At 40.6% G+C, this 20,868-nt stretch overlaps 1 protein-coding gene across 1 annotated transcript; it reads left to right on the top strand.

Annotated features, from left to right (window-relative positions):
* The first annotated feature begins 7,549 nt into the window (after nt 1-7,549).
* LOC306669055 (ubiquitin carboxyl-terminal hydrolase isozyme L1-like) lies at nt 7,550-19,726 on the top strand. Its single transcript, XM_079152882.1, is given in 10 exon segments — nt 7,550-7,688; nt 7,800-7,811; nt 8,253-8,381; nt 10,939-11,089; nt 14,128-14,213; nt 14,293-14,340; nt 15,090-15,156; nt 16,244-16,302; nt 19,470-19,481; nt 19,483-19,726. Coding segments are annotated over 10 exon segments (720 nt in total). The 5' UTR covers nt 7,550-7,655; the 3' UTR covers nt 19,606-19,726.
* Nucleotides 19,727-20,868: the final 1,142 nt, after the last annotated feature.

Raw genomic sequence — 20,868 nt, 5'->3', positions numbered from 1 at the left:
CATCAATGTTTACAGCAGCTCAATTCACAATAGCTAGATGCGGAACCAACCTAGATGCCCTTCAACAGATGAATGGATAAAGAAACTCTGGTATATATACAAAATGGAATATTATTCAGCCATAAAGAAGAATAATAGTATGGCATTTGCAGATAAGTGGATGGAATTGGAGAATATCATGCTAAGTGATATAAGCCAATCCCAAAAAACTGAAGGCTGAATGTTTTCCCTGATAAGTGGAGGATGATATATAATGGGGGTGGGAAGTGAGAGAAAAATGGAGGAACTTTAGATTATGTAGAAGGAAATGAGATGGGGAAGGGTATGAAAAATTATGGAAAGAGACAGACATCATTACCCTATGTACATGTATAATTACACAAATGGTATGAACCTACATCGTGCACAACCACAGAAAGGAAAAGATGTACCCCATTTGTGTACAAATGAATCAAAATACAGTCTGTAAAAAATTTAAAAATAAATAAATAATTTAAAAAATTAAATTAAATTAAAAATACAAGTGAAAGAAAGATATAAATAAGTGGAAGACATTCCATGTTCATGGCCAGGGAGACTTGATATGATTGAAATGGTAATTCTCCCAAATTAGTATACGCATCCAATCCCTATTAAAATCCCAAAAAGATTCTTTTTGGTAGAAATTTAAAAGTTGATCCTAAAACTTAAATGGAAATGTGAAAGACCCAGAATAACCAAAACACTTTTTAAAAATAAAAATGAGGGGTGGGGTTGTAGCTCAGTGGTGGAGTTCCTGCCTAGCATGTGTGGCACTGGGTCCCATCCTCAGCACCACATGAAAATAAAAAATAAATAAAAATAAAAATAAAAACAAAAATGAAGTTGGTGAACTTATATTACCTGATTTCAATATCTCCTATAATGTCACAACAAACAAGAAATATAGTAATCGAGACAGATGAAAAGAATTAAAAGTTCAGAAATAAATCACTCCATTTAAGTCAAAAGATGTCTTCCTTTCCTCCCTCCTTCCTTCCTTTTGAGGTACTGGAGACTGATTCCAGAACCTTATGCATACTAAGCAAGTCCTCTACCACTGAGCCATATTGAGCTACATTCCCAGCTCTAGTCAAAAGATTTTTAACAAAATTGCCAAGATTATTACCAAGTGTGTGAAGTACAATATTTTTTTAAATGATGCTGACAATTGCATATACACATGTTAAAAAATGAATTTAAACACCTACTTCACACTATGCACACAAAAAACTCAAAATGCAGCATAGGAGCCAGGCGCTGGGGCGGCTGAGCCAGGAGGACCGCTAGTTCGAAGCCAACCTCAGTAAAAAGTGAGGTGCTAAGCAACTCAGCGAGACACTGTCTCTAAATAAAATACAAAATAGGGCTGGGGATGTGGCTCAGGGGTGGAGTGCCCCTGAGTTCAATCCCTGGTACCAAAAAAAAAAAAAAAAAAAAAAAAAAAATCATAGGCCTAATTGTACAAGTCAAAACACTGAAACTTCTTACAGAGCACATAGGAGAAAGTCTTCTTAATCTTTGATTAGGCAAAGATTCAGTAAATGAAACATAGAAGGAAAACCTGGTATACTGGATTTCATCAAAATTAAATTTTGCTGTTCAAAAAAAACACTATATAGGAAATTAATCTCGAATCAGAAGAAAACATTTGGAAGTCATATGTATGACAAGGATCGAGTATCCAGAATACATAAAGAACCTTTATGATGTAAAGTTTTTCTTAAAAGCTCATTAAATAAAAGTGAGCAAAAGATTTGAATAGACATTCACCAATGAAAATGTTTGAGTCATTAATAAATGCTATGAAAAGATGCTCAACATTCCAAGTCATGAGGGAATCCAAATGAAATAATAAGACATGCTACCACATACCCACTGCAAAGACTCCAGTTAAAAAGACTGACAATCTTAGGTGTGGCAAAGACTTGGTGAAACTCAGATTTTCACGAATGTTCATAGTAGTGTTCTTCATGGTAACCCCAAACTGGAAGCAACCCAACTATTCATTGACAAATGAACGTTTAACAAAACATGACACATCTGTATGATGGAATACTCTTCAGCAATAAAAGAACTGGTTCCTGTGGTGCTAACATATGAATGAACTTCAGAAATATGCTAAGTAAAAAGAAGCTTGACATGAAAGACTACATATTGCATGATCTCACATATACGAAGTGTCCAGAATAAGCAACTAGAGGATATCACCAGTTGGCAGTGAGGAAGAGAAGATAAAAGGGCAAGTGGGAACTAACTTTATGGAGTAATGGAAATGTTCTAGTAGTGATCATGGTGATGATCATACAAATTTGTTACTCTTGTGGGGAGGGGAAGAATAGAAGTTCAGTGGATTAGACAAAGGGAAATGAAGAGAAGGGAGAAGGTTAGGAATAGGAAAGACAGTGGAAGGAATCTGACAAAACTTTCCTTTGTTCACATATGAATACTCTACTGTGAATCTCTACATCATGTACAACTACAAGACTGGGGACCTAACTAGAATAAGATAGACTCTATGCTTGTATAAATATGTCAAAATACACTCTACAGTCATGTATATCTAAAAGGAACAAATAAAATATAAAAAAGTTACTCTACTAGAAGCACTGAATTATACACGTTTGTCAGTTTTATGTCGATTCACAAATTGAATTGTATCTCAATAAAATGTGAAAAAGTGTTACAAATTATCTGAGAAAATAATAGTTTTAAATGGAACCCCCATCATATGTTTGATAGCATAAAATTCATCTCTCAGCCTTAAATTACAGCCTTAGGCATGCTCAGCTGCTTAGCAAGAGTGTCTATTACTTATCAGAATCATCTGTAGAAGGAAGGTTCTGTGGGGTCCAAACCAATGTTCATCATTGCTAGAAAAATAAGACTATGATAAAAAAAAATTATATTGCTGATGAATCAGAAATGATGTCTTTACTTCAGAAGACAACTTATTCATCTATTGATTTTGATGTTTCTTCACCTAAAGTGCTTAGGATTCTAAACAAGGACACTAGGACCCTCAGGTCACACCATTCTTTAGTGCCAGTCAGGACTGGAATCAAGGTCCTCGAAAATAAGTCCATGGTGTTCGCCACCACACCAAACTGTGTCTACTTCTTTTTCCTTTGAAGATGCAATGAACCATGTCCACCTCAGTACTCTGGGGGTAGCTTCATATCAGTGAAAATAAATTTCTTGCTGAGGAAAATTGCAGAATATGAAAGTAAAACGGGATCTTGAAAGTTATATCTTTCAAACTCCTGGCCCCTTCCTCTCCAGCAGTTCTATCTATCACATTCTTACCAGATATTCAAGTCAGCGAAAAGTCCCAGGCGTGGTGTGACAGACACTGGTAGCTGCCTATTACATAATTTTTCCCTCGTTCCTTGCTGGCAGAGCTCATCTCACTCCTTGGAGTCTGAAAACATATTTGCCTTCTCAGCCTCTCTTTTGGTCACGTACTTAAATTCAGGTCTATGGTACCGGAAAAGAATTTTCAGGAGGGTAGGACTTGTGGAGAAACTTGCCCATCACACAAGAAAGGGGGGAAGAAGGGAAGGAGGGAGAGAGAGAGGGAGAGGAAGAAAATGTGGTTCTTGGAACTTCTGTTGACCTCGTAACCATTATGGATGATCCTTCAACACCATGAAGATAGTGGACCGGAAAGTCATAAAGACTCTAAACCCTAGATAAGATTATTGAGCCATGGAAACAACTATAGAAACACCAACCATTTCCAATTATTCAGTTAGGTAAGACCATAAATGTCCCTGTAAGCCATTCTCATTTGGGAATTTTGCCCTTTGCAGATGGAGTATGATATAACATAGTGATCAATAGTGCAGACTACCCGTGGTCAAATTTTAGTTCTCAAGATTGAGGTAACTAATTATCTGACCTTCATTTCTAAAAGGGAATATAACTTTCTATGTTGTTATGATGATTAAAAGTGTTAATAAGAAAAAAATTAAAAAAAAAAAGTTAATAGAACTGAACCACTTACATAAGCACTCAGTAAGGGCTAAAAGCATGCTCGCTGATACAGAGAATTCACAGAGTTGAACTGCTGCCATTAAGTGCTTTCTTCTACAAACAAAGATTTTTCCTTTGACTTCTGTTTGCCCGGTGCTCTTAAGCAATCATAAAGATTACCCCCCACCACCACCTTTGAATTTTTGAGCATAGGGATCACATCATTTCCCTCTGCAAACAAAAACAAAAGCTTTTTCTTCTTCACATTATTTATTCCCAATTTCATTCACCATTCTTGTTCACTATTTTGGCTTTCCCTCTCTGGAAGCTCTCAGGGTCTCTTTTGAAGTGTAGTCGTTAGAATTTTCAGCTGAAAAGTATTGAGTGTTTATTATATGCCTAACACTGTCCTCACAATCCAGTTATACTCTGATAAATTCAGTGGGGGGAGTTTCCTTCCATGATTAAATCATGCCTATTATGTGAGAATAGCCAAAAGATAGCACATATCTGATTATTCTTTCCATTTTCCTTTCTCATACTCGTGGCAGACATCACTAATCAATCACAGCATTTTTTTTTTTTTTTCTCCTTCATGGGGGCTCAGAAACCTTCTCAAGGCACTACTCCAGGAAACCACTGTGATTAAAATTAAATTGAATATCTCACGGCTGGTAGAAAAGAAGACTGAATTAGCTTTACATTACAATATGACCCCACCAAAGTATTTGAATCTTTTCTTTATGTATTACTCACAAGCCATGTATTAAACCTCATTAGTACATGTTTAATAGATTTTTCAAATTTTTTTTACTTCTGATCTTTGTGTAATTTTAAATAATTATAGTAAAAAAATGGTGTGATTTGCTTTTACTTGATATTTTTCCATATTACACACTTTTGAAACCATAGAATCAGGAAAAAAGTTAACATAAAGATCAACTGTATTATAATTGACACAGCTTTACACATATCCCTATTAAATTTTAACAGCTTTATTGAGATACATTAACCCATTTAAAGTATTTCAGCATATTCACAAAGGTGTGCAACCATCACCAAGATCTTTATTAAATTTCGTCATTTTATTTTTAACTCATTTTTCTAAACCTCACAATTCTGACATTTAGATTGCTAATTCTCCCTTGCATGCATATACTCTCTCTCTCTCTCTGCTCTCATAAAATGACACAGGATAGGTTTAAAATATTAATCTTGTTGGGTGGCTACAGGTTATGATAATTCCATTCAACAAAATGTCATTTTTTTTTCCCCCAAGAAGAATCAATAAGCTATAAAATGACCTTCACTGCATTACCAACCAACACCAACCCCGGAAGCATGAGGAAAACAATAAAGACAGTGTCTGCTTGTCAACTCAGCTAGTAATCCCAAAAGAAAAGAAGGTAAAAGGCAGCCGGCATGACTTTTCTACATGCACACATCCTATTTTTTCTGAGTCACAAATCACGAGTCCCAGAACTTGTCTAACGACTGACCTAAACTCTCCTGGCCTGTAGCTGCAACATCACATATTCTCTCACCACCCTTTTTTTTTTTTTTTTCTTCAAGATTAGGATAAAATTTGATTCTGTCCAGTCTCTGGCAATTCCTTGTAAACAGCAAGTTGTTTGATTCACTGCTCTAATGTTTTCCAGCACATAGTAGGCCCTCAATATGGACATTTATTGAGTGAATAAATGAATGCCTTTGACAAAGATTTCTGATAGTGATTTCATGACTGCTCTTACTGCAATAATTAGCAACTGCTAACTTCAGTCTCTCCATCAGCCCTTATCTTAAATGTCACTTCCTTCAGGAAGCCTTTCTGAACCCCTCCACTAAGTAAAGCACTTCTGATTTCAGCTCCATTTCATACAGACTCATTATTGATAAAAGCTGCTTGAGAGAAGTTTCTGTATTTAGTAGCTGTGTTCACACTTATATCTCCAATTCTAAGTTCAGTGCCCAGCACATAATAGATGCTCAATCAATATTTGTTAAATGAATGAATGAATGGGGCATGTAATTTGTCTGTGTGAAAAGACAAAAAACTCATTCAAAGTAACCAGGTGTTCTTGCACTACCTATTCACCTGCCTTGTGTCTTCTTTTAACATTTTATTGAGGTATGATTTACATAGTATGAAATTCACTCAGTAACTTCTTGCTGATATTTTCTTCTCTCATTGTGTGTGAAAGTCATATTTCTGATGCTAAAAAGGGAGGAAAACAGAGGTTGAACGTTGTGGCATCTTGGATGGAGAATGGTTTCTGAGAGCTCAATCTACCAGGATGTATTTCCTGGCTTTACTACTCAATTGTGACCTTAAGCAAATCGGACTTCTTTAACTCTTGGGATTCTGGTTTGTAAAACTGCACTAACAGAGTATCCTCATTGGATCCTCTCAGCATTAAATGAGATGACACATATAAAGGACCCACTTTATATGAAATAACTTAAAGAGGAAATAACTTAAAAATGCAGATTCCCTCCCTTCCTTGTCATGGTAACCTTGGACCTCATAAGCAGTAGGCCTATTCTTTCACCATCATCATTATTTCGTTCTGAGCATTAAAAAAAAAAAAAAAAAAAAAAAAAGAATCTTGAATCTTCCTGTTTCTTCAGTATTTCTGCAAGCCCCACTTCATTTTGCCATTTAGCTTTACTGGCAAAATTCTTACTGACTTGGATCCCTCTTTTTATTCCTTCTTCAACATATCATTCTTCTCACCATCTTCTGAATGTGCTGGTTAAAAAGGAAAAAAATAAAAAAAAGCACCCCACCTGAGATCACCGGAGAACAGTGATTTCTTTAGTTGCATTCCCTTTCTTCTTCATTGGGAGTATTGTGAACTCAGAATTTTATTTTCCAAAGCCTCCTATTCTTCTACGAGTGAACAGTTCTCGTCTCAAAATCATACCTATCTTTTCCTTGGCTCTGCTACTTAAAGACTCCAACTGCCTGCCTTCTCTGTGTCTTATATTTCCGCCACATCCCTGGGGTTTCTACCGCTTCCCCATGATCAACCAATTCTTCCCTGGGAGTCACATTACATCAGCATTACTAATGCAATATCTGTTATATACCTTTTTTTTTTTTTTTTTTCCAATTCTAGGCAATCAATTTAAAACGAACCTCGGTACTGGTAAGATTTAACATGGAGGATGGACTGTCTGAGGTTAAATGCAAACTCCTGCGAGATCTGGGGACATAAATTTATATTCATATTAAATATATACCTGTTGAATTTGTGCTTTTTCTCAATGCTTCAGAGACCCCGAGCTTTTGAGGGATGGGCATGGTAGAGAAGATGGGTTTGCAGAAATTTCGCCAAAAATTAAAGACTCCATCAAAAGGACTGCTCCATACACTCAAGGAAGACCCACCAACAAAATCCATCTTCACAACCACTAGATTATCTCACTGGCGAGTGAGACTGCAAGGTTTGGGGGCCCGACTGTACCACTCTGCGCTGCGCATGGGGGGGTACGTGCCCCTGTGCCTGCAACTGGACGTTTCCCCCTCGCTTGGTTTTGCCCCTGCTCCCCCTGCGCAGGCATCCACAGTGCGTCAGGCCGGCGCTTTATAGCGGCAGCCTGGGCGGCTCCGCTCGCTGTTTTTCTTCCCTGGGTTGTGGGTTCTTCTGCTGTTCGCGAAGATGCAGCTCAAACCCATGGAGATTAACCCCGAGGTGAGCGCAGCGTGCACCGTTGCCTGGGGAGCGGAGGGTTTAGGGTCGGCGGTGGCAAGGGAACGGTATCGCTGACTTTTTTTTTTTTTTTCCTTTGCATTTGCCTTTTAGATGCTGAACAAAGTGAGTGGTGCCTCTCGCTTCCTCTGTCCCCCTCCCCCGGGAGCGTGGAGACGAAGGCGCCCACCGAGCCGCGCTCTGCACGCTCCAGAGGCGGCCGGGCTGAGGCATCCTGGGCGCTCTCTCTGCCCCTGAATTTGGGGGGTGACTCTGCGAAACCAGTCTGGGGGAGATGGAGGAGGATGCGCCCAGACGGGAGCAAGTGCTGGGAAGAGCTCTTGAGGGCGTGGCGCGGCCGCGCAGACTCGGGTACCCGGGCTTCGCCCGAGCCACGTGTGGGCTGCGCTTTGTGCTGTGTCATTGCACTGGCGATGGGTGGGGCGGGGCGGGGCCTCCTCCCAGACTCGGGTGTGGGCGGGAGGGCGCGCGTGCTGGCCCCGCCCCCTGGCAGGTGCCGGTGACCTGTCTCCCCGCGCGCCCGCCCGCTTAATCACCTCTCTGCAGGTGCTGGCCCGGCTGGGGGTCGCCGGCCAGTGGCGTTTCGCCGACGTGCTGGGGTTGGAGGACGACGCTCTAGGCTCGGTGCCAGCACCTGCCTGTGCGCTGCTGCTGCTGTTTCCTCTCACCGCCCAGGTAGGGAGTGGGCTGGGGGATGGGCGGGTCCCGAATGGTGCACGGTGCTTCCAAGCCCCGGCTAGGCGTTGAGGGCTCCCCACCTGGCCTGGCCTCCAGACCTGTCTAACTGGCACCCTTTTGTAGGGAATAAAGGTCGCATCTCAAAAGCCCCCCCTCCCCCCCACCAAGGAGGTGCCTGCACTTTCCATGGTATCTACTTACTGGGGCGCCTCTTGTAGTAGTGCCTCTTCGCTCATCCATTGAGAGTTGACTTAAATTGGGACGAGAAGGGGCCCAGTTATCTAGGGAAATCCTACGCACGAGTCGAATTTAGGCTTTTCTGCCTTCTATTTGGGGGTCTGCTGGTTATTTCCCTTTAAGAGTTGTAACCTGTCAGCTCATTATTTGCTTCTCAGGCTCCCACCTAGAGCTAATATGGCTTGGGCCTGTCTAAATCCCAAGGACACAAAAGGTTCTTTAATTCACCTCCATTGCCAGAGTTTCTTAAAGTGGCCTTAGGGGGTTCTTCACACCCCATAACATGTACTGCTCTTGAGTGTGCTTTCTGAGGGGGAATAATTTGTGTGTGGTTCCTTTGCTGGGACCCCCTTTTCACTTTCCTTACCCTCTTGTCTCTGACCTTGTAGTTAAATGTAATAGATGGTTATTTGTATTATCTTGGAAACAATTTTCTTAAAATGGTTTTCCTCCTACAGTCTAGTGAGGATATGTGTACCTCAAAGATTGAGCATCAGATCAAAAAAATCATAGCTGGGATATTTGTTGTTTTGCATTGTGGGGAGCCCTGGTAATTAGTATATTGTTTAGTTCCCGTTGCTGTCATGTGACTGCTGATTTGAAAATGGTTGCATTTGGTAAAAGTTGGGGCACCATTTCAAACAGTGAAGTTAACTTAAGCACCGTTATCAGGCTAGGTATACTAGACGCATCCTTGGTCTAAACAAAACTATGTGGAAGTTCCAGACCTTCCTCCTAGTACGTGGGCTAAATATTGTTTAAAAAAAAAAAAATTACTCTGACTGTAAGGATTATCCCTCTGACATGTTTTTCTAACCAAAGCCTTTACTTGGTTAAAATTTCAAATCTTTGCAGGTCAAATTAGCTTCCTTGACCAAATGCAAAGTAATCTCAGGCTCGCATTGAGTGTCTCACTGAGTTTATTCCGATGAAGGAACCATGATGACTCGGGGTTTTGAGCAGCGCTGGCAAGGCCTCTGGGAGGCGGTGGTGTGGCATGCTTGCTCTCTAAAGCTCCCAGGTCTCCTTTTGCTGGCTGCACCTGATCCTTTTAGGCAGCATTCTAGTTTGAAAAGCTAGCCCTTCTGCACAGAATTCCTACTGGGCAAAACACTGAAGCAAATTTAATGAAAAGTGAGGCTTATGGGTTGAGTCTGTGAACAAGCTGATGTTAAATTAGACAGCTTCTACTTTTAACTAAGGGAATATTATGAAATAATGGATGCTGCTGTCCTATTTTTGAAATTTTATCTAATGGGTCTAGAAAGTGAAAATCTTTTAACAGTGTGTGACTAACCATTCAAGGATCTGGTAGCTAGGAAGCAAAAACTTCTATTTGGGGTCAAGTTCAGACTTCATTTCTATGTACAGTAATAGAAGACTTCTAGAGTTGGAAATGTTTCTTGTGTTCTGTCTGAATTTTGCTTGTTGTGGGAAATTAGTGTTTCGTAGCATTAGTATCCAGCTGCTAACAGAAGTTGTAACTTTTAAGGTCTTTAAAACTCATTAGGCTATCCTGTTGCCTCCCCCCCCCCAAAAAAAAAAAAAAAAACTCATTAGGGAAAGATCTAAAGAGTCTCTTTGAATTACTGTGCAAGCAGCTAGCAAATGCTTTAAGGAAATCCCATTCATTTACCAGACTCCATGCTCCAGATAATCTGTCCTCAGATTAAACTCTATAACTGGCAGGGACAAACTGCTGTCACATCTTCTTCTTCTATGTTGACAAGGTTTTGTAAAATCACAGCTCAACACACCAGGACCAGTAAGTTGTCTTTCCCAAAAACAGGCAAGGAAATAGGTCATTTCTTTCACTTGTTCCTTTCAACAGTTAAGTTTGGTTTTGATTTTGTTTGAAAACATCTACTTGGACAGAATAGAAGTAGAATGTTAAAGAATAGTGAAATGTAAACCAGCTGGTGTTATTGTTGGGCATTAAATTGATCAAAGCTTGATTAGGATGTCTGTGTGAAATAGTGTTAAAAGAAGAAAATAATGAATGGATCTGTGTTCTGACTTCATGGCACCCTCCATCTAAGCTAAAAGGTTGCAGTGGTGTCTAGACAGAGCCTTGGGCAGTATCCAAGATGGGGACCGCACTGCAGCATCAGGGTGGAGTCTGAGAACCTCCAGGAGCCCCACTGGCCGGTGTGGATGGGAGGCAGTCAGGCCACCATCTGGGCGTGGCCAGCATCTAGAACCAAGGCTCCTGCTCACACATCCCACTTGTGTTTCCATTTAGGTGACAGAACTCGCTGTGCTGCCATCTGCTTTGCATTTTCATTTTAAGATGTAAAAAATTGCTTCCCATTCACAGCATGAGAACTTCAGGAAAAAACAGATTGAAGAACTGAAGGGGCAAGAAGTTAGTCCTAAAGTGTACTTCATGAAGCAGACCATCGGGAACTCCTGTGGTACAATTGGACTGATACACGCAGTGGCCAATAATCAGGACAAGCTGGAATTTGGTATGTGTGGCCTGCTCGCCCTCTATTTAAACTCAACACATGGAGTTCAGAAGGCAGTTAACTGTGCCACTTCATTCCCCAAAACTCCAGGGTTGATGCAACAAAATTATGGTCTTAAAATTGTCTCAAAACCTGTTTAGTCAGGGCTGCTAGTTAAAGTGGATTCTTACTGTTCTTTTGAGGGGAAGAAGCTCGTTTTCCAGGAAGTGTGATTGGGTTATCTCCACCTGAGGTGATGGTCTGTCTGTGTTGGCATTTTCATGGGTCTGAGGCGAAGGGGAAAATGCTGAGGGTTGATCTGTGTAGTGATTCTCACGTGTACTTCCTACTACATTCTCAACAATTCTGGAGAATTAGATGATGCTAAACCAGAAAAATATCAACAGTTAGGACCTGTCTTGAATGGTTCATGTTTGAATGGTTCGTAGCAACAGGAGAACCAAAACAGCTCAGAGTGGTGGACACAGATGTGTGGAGGTTCCTCAGGGAAGCGGAGCAGCAGGTAAAAACCTGGGGGTGCAGGTGTGAGCAAAGTCAGGTCAAGGGCTTTAGCCACCTCCAGTGAATGCTACGGAGGATAGAGAAAAATGAGTCTGAGCCCTGAAGTTTCTCAGAGGTTCAATGAACAGAAAAAAAAAGTTAAAATAACATGGACATTATGTGTGTTTAGGCCAAGGGTCAGCAGGTTTTCTTAAAAGGAGAATAAATCTTTTAGGTTTTGATGACCACATGGTCTGTCTTTGTAGCTCAAAAGCAGCCATAGATTAGATGTAAATCGGTGAACAGGGCTGGGTCCCAAAACTTCATTTACAAAAATAGGTGATAGTAGTTTGTTGACTCAACTTAGACAATGGCCAGGAGCAGCTAGGACCTGAATGACCTCAACTAATAGTTCACGCTATTTTGTTGCAGTTCAAATAGAGTTGGGTGGAGGTGCTTCCCAGGTTAGAGACTGAGGCAGAAGGGTTTGATCCCAGGATTTTGAGGCCAGTCTGGGCAACATAACTTAAAAATGTATTTTTTTGTTTGGAGTGGGGGTGTCACTCAGTGGTAGAGCACTTGTCTAGAATGCACAAGGCCCTGGGCTTGGGCCCCAGTACTGCAACATACATACATATATTATAATAGTTATTATTTTGGTACTGGATATTAAACCCAGGGGATCTCTACCTCTGAGCTACATCTCCATCCCATTTCATTTTTTATTTTGAGACAGGATCTGAGTTGCCCAGACTGCCCTCAAATTTGGAATCATCCTACCTCAGCGTCCTTAGAAGCTGCGGTTACAGGCATGTGCCACCGTGTCAGGCTTAAAATTCATTTTTAATAAAGGAAATGTGGCCAAGACTCTACTTTTGGTATAATTCTGAAATTAAGATGACTTTACTGACCATAAGTATCCAGAGCTTCTGGAAGTTGCCTTTTCAAAAGTTGACTTGATTAAGCTTTATTGAAAAGTTATAGCTTGATCCTTTTAGTCTATAAAATCTCCCTATATTTAGAGTCCTATGTTCCTGAACTCAGAAATGTGATTTTTGTAACCATGTAATGCTGAAGTCAGGAGTCAATTTGTCTCAGTCCTTCTCATGGAGATGCAAGGTTTTTTTTTGTTTGTTTGTTTTTTTTTTTTTTTTTTTTTTTTTTTTTTTTTTTTTTTTTTTTTTTGCAGTACTTCAACCTCCAGTACCAGGGTCTTGCACATGGTAGGCAAGTGCTTCACCACTGTACTACATATACCCTGGCTTCTCCAGATTTTGATATGGCTGCCATTTAACAAATAGTTAAATTTAGATCTGAAAGTTAGACCTTTTGAAATATAAGTTGCTCTTGTTATAGCTATGTGATCAGTGTCTCCTAGGCTTAACCACACTGAGCAGTAACCCAATTCTTGGTTTAAATACCTTTATTTACTTATTTGTTTTTATATGATGCTGAGGATGGAACCCAGTACCTCACATGTGCTAGGCGAGTGCCCTACCACTGAGCTACAACCCTAGCCCCAGTAATCCAGTTCTTACACAAAGAGTTGGCTAGTCGGTTGTCGCTAAGCCAGGCTGTGTGGAGTCTTCCACGTTTCTATTTAAGATCATTTGTGGACTGGGGTTGTAGCTCAGTGGTAGAGCGCTTGCCTGGCGCATGTGAGGCCCTGGGTTCCATCCTCAGCACCACATAAAAACAAATAGATACCATACCTTTATTTTATTTATCTATAACTAAAAAACTTTTTTTTTTTTTAAAGGAAAAAAAGATCATTTGTGTGTGCTGGGCTGGGGATGGAACCTGGGGCCTCACATGCTAGAGAGCACTCCACCGCTGAGCTATATTTCCAGCCCTGTATTTAAGATCTTTATGTTAATGTCTGTCTGGATAATTGAATTATTGCATTTTCTACCATAAAATAAAAATCTTTGGTTTGGCAATTATTAGATGGTGCTGTTATGGAGTATCATATGTTATATGTACAGATACAGCAGTAGACAAGGTAGCCCGTTTGTGGCATTGAAATCTCATAAGTGCACGTTCCAAATGAAGAAGTACTATCACAAGGCAATAAGAGGTTTGAACAGTGAGTATAAGGTAGGAGGGGAAAGAAGTTGGGGAGGCACAGATGAGAGGCAAGGACTTGGCACCCTGGAGAATGGAGAGGCCTTTCTGGCTTGAATGCAGGAGTAGCGAGTGGTTAGGAAAAGAGACTGGAGAAAAAGGGACAGCTCATCCGCATCATTGGAGACCATATTAAAGACTCAGCTGGTACTGGGTGTGACGGCACTTGCCTGGAATCCCAGCTACTCAGGCAGGAAGATGCAAGTTTGAAGCCAGTCTCAGCAATGTAGTGAGACCCTATCTCAGAAGATAAAAGGGCCGAGGGTGTAGCTCAGTGGTAAGAGTTCTTTTGGGTTCATTCCCTAGAGCCAGAAAAAAATGATGATTCAGGTCATTTGTATGTGACTGGCTGTGTAAAGGCTTAGTTGGCCATGAATGTACACTCATATGCATTATTTTTTTCTATACTAATGCATGTATTTTCTTTTTTAAAGAGGATGGATCAGTCCTGAAACAGTTTCTTTCTGAAACGGAGAAGATGTCCCCTGAAGACCGAGCAAAATGCTTTGAAAAGAATGAGGTACAAAGAGAACTTCCTGAAGCGTTGCGTTTAAATAATTCTGGGGAGTTGGGTGATAATTCTTCTCTCTCTTCTGCAGGCCATACAGGCAGCCCATGATGCCGTGGCACAGGAAGGCCAATGTCGGGTAAATGCAAATACAAATCCGAGCCAGGTTGCCCAGGTGCTGTCTGTGTTTCCACTGGAATATTTGCAGGAATCTCTTTCTGGAATATAGTAAATGACCATTGTTATCCACCCAAGACCAATTCTGGCAGAAAATTCTACCCAAATAATGCTTTGACTGGATCTGTTCACAAAAATAGCTCTTTGGGAATCTAATTGGCAGTTGAAATTGTCTTGCACACTTCATATGATAGTAGTATGATATTATGTTTAGATCTAAATGAATCTTGCAGGGTAACACCTCTCCTAGTACTTGAGCATTTCAAATACTTCTCACAGGCTGCTGGGGAGAGTAAGGTATACCAACAAGACTGACTAGTTCTAGAAGGTTTAAAGATGCTGTAATGGGAACAGAACATCCAAGTCAACTGCTGATTTTTTTGGATGCCAGTATCTTCTGATCATGGTTTGCTCTGCCATTTTAGATTTGACTTTGGGTGAGATATTTACTCTCCCTAAGCCTGAATTTCCTTCTCAATAAAAAGCATGTGATAGTAGCACCCTCAGAGCTGTCTTACCAATCCAGTGTTTCTACCTTAACTGACTTAGAATAGGGCCTTGTATGTAGGAAATAACATAAGTACCAGCTTCATAGTTTAAAAATATGTCAACAAGCTGGTTCAATATGTTCTACTTGAATTGTGAGAGAATTTCTTTTTAACAAGTTCATCTTGTACTCATTGTCAAAACAAATTTCTTGACTCTCTTCAGGTAGATGACAAAGTGAATTTTCATTTTATTCTCTTTAACAACGTGGATGGCCACCTCTATGAACTTGGTACGTGTCACTCCATTTTGGGGAAGTCAGTATAGTTTCATGTATTCTTTCAGACTTAATTTCTCAGAGTATTGATGTATGACTTTATGGCATGTGTATATCATTGTTTATGAAGCCAGACAAAGATGATTTCATGGGGGCACTTAACCCTTTATCAAACCCAAGCCCCCTTCTTGGCAGCTGGCATACCCAGTGGATGGCTTCAGTCACAAACCAGTGAGGAGGACAGGTTAGGTCGGCACCAGTCCAACTCCTCCCTGATGGCAACCCCGAATATTATCGTTTTCAAACAAGGAAAACATTTAGTAGAGGATTAATACCTAAATGTGACGTTGTTCATGTAAAAATAACTTGAATATGTTGGAGTCATTTGTATTAGCTGGTTTATGCCAACAAAAAGGAATTTCCATCTTCCTAGACGTATCCCCTTTTTATTAATGGAGAAAGATTTGCAGATGTATTGTCTCACGTGGAGACACTGCTTATGGATTAAAAAGGGCAAAGGAGACTTGGAGGCAGTCAGCAGTCATTGAAAGACAAATCTCAAAGTGCTCTTCTTGGCTCCCTTTTCCCTGGACCTCAGGGATTGCATCTCTGGTCCTTCCCAAGAGATGGGAACACAGTCCCCTCTACTAGGGGTAGTGGGATTGGGTTTGTGTTCCCTGTTAATAGGTTAACCCATCATCCCAGATGTGGAATAGACCACATATGGTAACTTTTGAAATAAATGTCTTGAGATTTCTTTTTTTTTTTTTTGAGGAAAATAAGATGAATGATTATAGTATTTGGAAAAGTATGTATGGAAGTATATATGAAGGATACATAGACTCTGGATTATGATTTCAAACCTATTTTAGTGCACCTGTGTCAATCTTGTTGCAGTATTTGAAGAATTAAAAATGGGATTTGGTGGGTTAATTGTAGATTAGAATTGCCTGAGGTGGATGCCTGGGAGCTGCAGCCTCTCATTTCCTAACCAAGCTTCCCTTTGTGGGAGTGGCAGTGGTATTTGGAAGAATTCAGAACTTCCTCTGGGCTGGGTAGGTGCTTTTGCCGGAAAACTGACGTGCCGGGCTTCTCGTTCTAGATGGGCGAATGCCTTTTCCAGTGAACCATGGAACCAGCTCTGAGGGCTCCCTGCTGCAGGTAATCTTTGGAGTGCCTCTTAGGGCCGGCTCTCCTAGTTGTCTGAAGTACTGACATACTTTCCGTTCTGCCAGCATCAGTTGCCTGGGTTAATAGCAGTCTTCAGGGCTTAAAGATCATCTCGGTACCTGCACCTATTTCATTTTGTTGCAGGTGTTTTAAACAGGATCCTTCAGAGAAACCCTAATTAATCTGTTCGGTGTGCTGTGCTCCCTTGTGGGATTAGGGTGACCATTGTCCTCCTGCCAGGTTACATGATTGCTAAAGACTCAAGTAAAAGCACCTTGTGCCTTCCCTAACCTCTAAGACTGCTGGAGTCTGGTTGCTCCTGTAGTTAGAGTGCTATGGATTCTGGTTAGGTAAATTCAGTGTTTTTATTCCCATGTATTCCACTGTTACAGAAGGAGAGAAGCAGATTAAAAAGATGTCTGATAAAATCAAGATCCAGGATCCCTGTGTAATCATTCTGGTAGAAGTGACTATAGAAACCTTGAACTAGTAGGCAGTTTCCAGGCATTTTCAACAGAAAACTTGAGTTGCTAGAATGGAATCAGTTTGCTGTTATAAAGGAAAATTGCTTAATTATGATAAAATATATAATACTGTTAAGGTATAACTACTTTATTCTAGTAGTAATAATCACTAATTTTTTTTGAGCACTTGGTATGTGCACACAGGGGGGATCAGCAAAATTTCTGTAATGAGCTAAATCAAAAATATTTTAGGCTTTGCGTGGGGAATGCAAATGTTGAATCTTGGCTCTGTAGCAAGTATTCAATTCTGCTGCAATAATTCCCAAGGAGTCCATAGACAGTATCTAAATGAATATGTGAGGCTGTGTTCCACCAAAACTTTGTTTGCAAAACTAATAGCAACCCGGATTGGCCGATAGCTGAAGTTCGCTGACTTCTGGGCTAACTGCTATCCTAAGTGGTTTATGTATTTGTCAAGTCTCTTTAATGATGTGATGAGGTAGGACTTCTTATCCGCATTTCGCAGATGAGGAAGGCGGGGCAGAGAAATGAAGTAATGCCCAAGGTCAGTGTATTAACTTCAGTGATAACTTCAAAGGTGCTAATGGACCAAATTATGCCACTCTAGGAGGAAGGGTCACTTTTATCATACATGTATCCCTGAGATAGTTAAAGCCAATTCTTAATATATGAGCGGTATATGGGAATAGTAATGTGGAAAGAGAAATAGATTTAGAGAAACCAGATGGGATTTTCATGGAGAGTCAGACTTGGATGTGAATGAGAACAGAGGCAGAATTTCTGATCTGTAACACAAGGGGAAGGACTCGTACTTCTAATAGGACTTTTAAGGTTCATATCAGTTCATCTCTAACTTTACACTAATACCATGAAAATGTCCCATGTGGGACAACCCTTAACACGAGTTTTAGGAAGGGTAAACCTTGGTGAAATAAATAAAAAATACTGTAATTGAAATCTCATTTAATATTAAATGACTATAAACCAGCATCTTGTTAAAGGCTCGTCCTATATATAAAAAGGTATTTTAGGTCATGTAAACTGCATGCTACATTAATTGTTAACTGGTGAGAAAATATATGAACTAAGCTGACAGTGGTGCATGCCTGTAATTCCAGCTCCTGAGGAGGCTGAGGCAGGAGAATCACAAGTTCAAGTCCAGCCTAGGCAATTTAGCAAGACCCTGTCTCAAAAATAAAATTAACCAAAAGGACTGGGAGATGTAGCTCAGAGGTAGAACACTCCTGGCTTCAATTCCTAGTACCACCCCCCCCGCCCCCACCAAAATGAATAAAACCCCATGTATCATAAACTTGAATGAATTGGGTCACTACTCGTTGAGTAGGAGACAAAGTTGTCTATGTAGAGGAGTGCTTATTCTCTTTAAAGGTGCACCCTTAACATTGAGATCAACATTGTCCTATAGAAAATCAGTTTGGAAAATGAAGGTCTGGAAATGAATATATATTAAAAATCCTGATAAGAGAATGTTACCTAAATGATAACATTAGATGTGAATCTAAACAAATCCCTTTTTGTTTGTGTTTTTGTACTAGAGATTGAACCAGGGATGTTTAATCACGGAACCACAACTCCAGCCAGCCCTTTTGCCCTTTTTTTTAAAATTTTGAGACAGGGTCTCACTAAATTGCTCAGGCTTGCGAATTTACTGAGGCTGGCCTTGAATTCGCAAAATTCTGCCTAGTCTCCCAAGTTGCTGGGATTACAGGCGTGCACCACTACCCCCCAGCGCTGTTCGTTTTAAATGTAGCTCATCTTAAAACTCCATTGTAATTTATGCTTTTTTTTTTTTTTTTTTTTTTTTTTTTTTTTTTTTTTTTTTTACGGGTTACTAAACTCGTTCTTCATTTAGTGATTTTTAAAAGGAACTGAAATACATTTTATTCTGTCATGGAGGATTCTTCTTAATATTTCTATATGGTTTATTGGCACGCGCTTTCAACTGAACCCTTTTACAAATGAAACAGAATTATTGATAGGCCCTACAGTTTGAAATACATTGGGATCAATTTTTCTGTTACCAGTCTTTGTAATTAGAAATAGGAACGTGTTTCACAGCACCAGATAGCTCTTAAGGAATTAATCACCTCTCTGCCTGGAATTACCCACCAGGTAAACTTTAAGGCTGTTTTATAAAATGTTACTTGGAGGAAATTTGTCTCTTTTCCAGGAGTTTTGAGTTAGGAGAACTATTTCTTTTATATGCCTTAAAAAAGAGATCAGGGGGTTTTAAAATTTTTTTTAATTGTAGGTGAACACAGTATCTTTATTTCGTTATTTTTATGTGGATGCCTGAGGTTGAACCAGTGCCTTACACATACTAGCTAGCACTCTGCCACTGAGCTTCAACACCCAGACCAAGGGATCAGTTTTTGTGCCCAACGAAGCTAGGGAAGCCCAGAGCTACTTAGTGGAAGTGGTAAAGGGTGGAGCTTCTGTCAAACCAGTGGTGTGTACCCAGCCTTCTGGGGGTTTTGGGGGTTTTGTTTTGTTTCGTTTGGTTTTCCTCTTGGCCTTAAACCCTGGCTTCAAGGTTAGCTAGGGATCTCGAGGTGTCCTGGGTAAACCTTAGCATGAATGGGCCCTTACTTTCTGAAATTTCCATTTCCGAAGCTGTTTCTGCTGGGGTATCCATGACTGCCCCCTTTCCAGGACGCCGCCAAGGGTCTGCAGAGAATTCACCGAGCGCGAGCAGGGAGAAGTGCGCTTCTCTGCGGGGGCCCTCTGCAAGGCTGGCCTAGTGACCTGCGGGAGGGCCCTGCTCTATGCCCTCCTCCCTTCCGCGTGAAGATACATCCCTGCACCAAGCAGTCTTCAGTGCTTCCGTACCTGTGAATCCCGCCGCCTCCTCGGTTTCTGCAGACACGCCCTCCCTCCAACACGCCCGGCTCTAGCGGAGCTCTGCTGTCTCCAGCGCAAGTCGGCATGCGCTTTCAGAGGCGAAGCGCCCTCCACTTGTGTGTTCTTGTTCCTAATATCTCATGCTTTCAATGGCGACTTTGGTTTGTGTCTGTAAGTTAAGGCCTTGGATGTGGTTTAATTGTTTGTCCTTAAAAGAATAAAACTTTTCTGCTGATAAGAAATAAACCTAAATTGGTTCTCATTTTCTTTGCACCCCCCCAACATCTCAAATTATTTTGACAATGATACATGAATGTCTTCCTTATATGCAAGTCCTACAACGCAGATAAGAAAATTACCATAAAATACTACAAGTTTAGGTTCTAGACTTTTTTAATATTCCTATGCATCCCTCCAGAAACTAGAAATTTTTTTTTAATGAACTATTTTAGGGACACTTTTAGGTGATAGAAAAAATAGAGGTTCTAGAGGTCTCAAGTTGCTTGTCCTGTTTTCTGTATTAACCTATTATGGTACATTGATTATAATTTAGGATCAGTACTGATACTCTGCTGTTAACAACACTGTAGCTTATTCATATTTTCTGTGGTTTACTGAACAACTTCTGTTCCAGGATCCCGTCTAGGGTGCCACATTATGTTAAGGTGTCATATCTCACTAGGCTCCTTTGGACTGTGCCAGTTTTAGATATAGACAGTTTTAAGGAGGACGGGTCAAGTTTATAGGATGCCCCTCGATTGGAGTTTGGCCATTTTTCTGATAATTAACAAAGGGTATAGTTTCAGGGGGAAGACCACAGAGGTAAAGAGCCATTTCATCATGTGAAAGGGCATACTGTCAGCCTGTTTGTGATCACTTTGTGCTGACCTCCATCACCCTTGCTGAGTCATGCCGGCCAGGTTTCTTCACTGTTTATCATTGCTCTCCCATCTAGTTGGCCTCTCTCAGCCTCAGTAACTTTAGGAAAAGTAATTGTCCTCTACCACATCTTTATTTGACGTGAATTATATTTGGTGTCAGGAATTGAACCCAGGAACTTTACCACTGAGCTACATCCCCAGCCTTTTTTGAGACAGTCTAGCTACATTGCTAAGGCTGGCCTTAAACTGGAATCCTGCTCACTCCCAAGTTGCAGGGATTACAGGTGTGTGCCCCCGGAGATGACCTGGCTTCTATAAAGTTGTGTATT

The sequence above is a fragment of the Sciurus vulgaris genome (assembly GCF_902686455.1).
Source record: "Sciurus vulgaris genome assembly, chromosome: 9".
Classification (NCBI taxonomy): Eukaryota; Metazoa; Chordata; class Mammalia; order Rodentia; family Sciuridae; genus Sciurus; species Sciurus vulgaris.
This window is presented reverse-complemented; position numbering and strand designations above follow the sequence as displayed.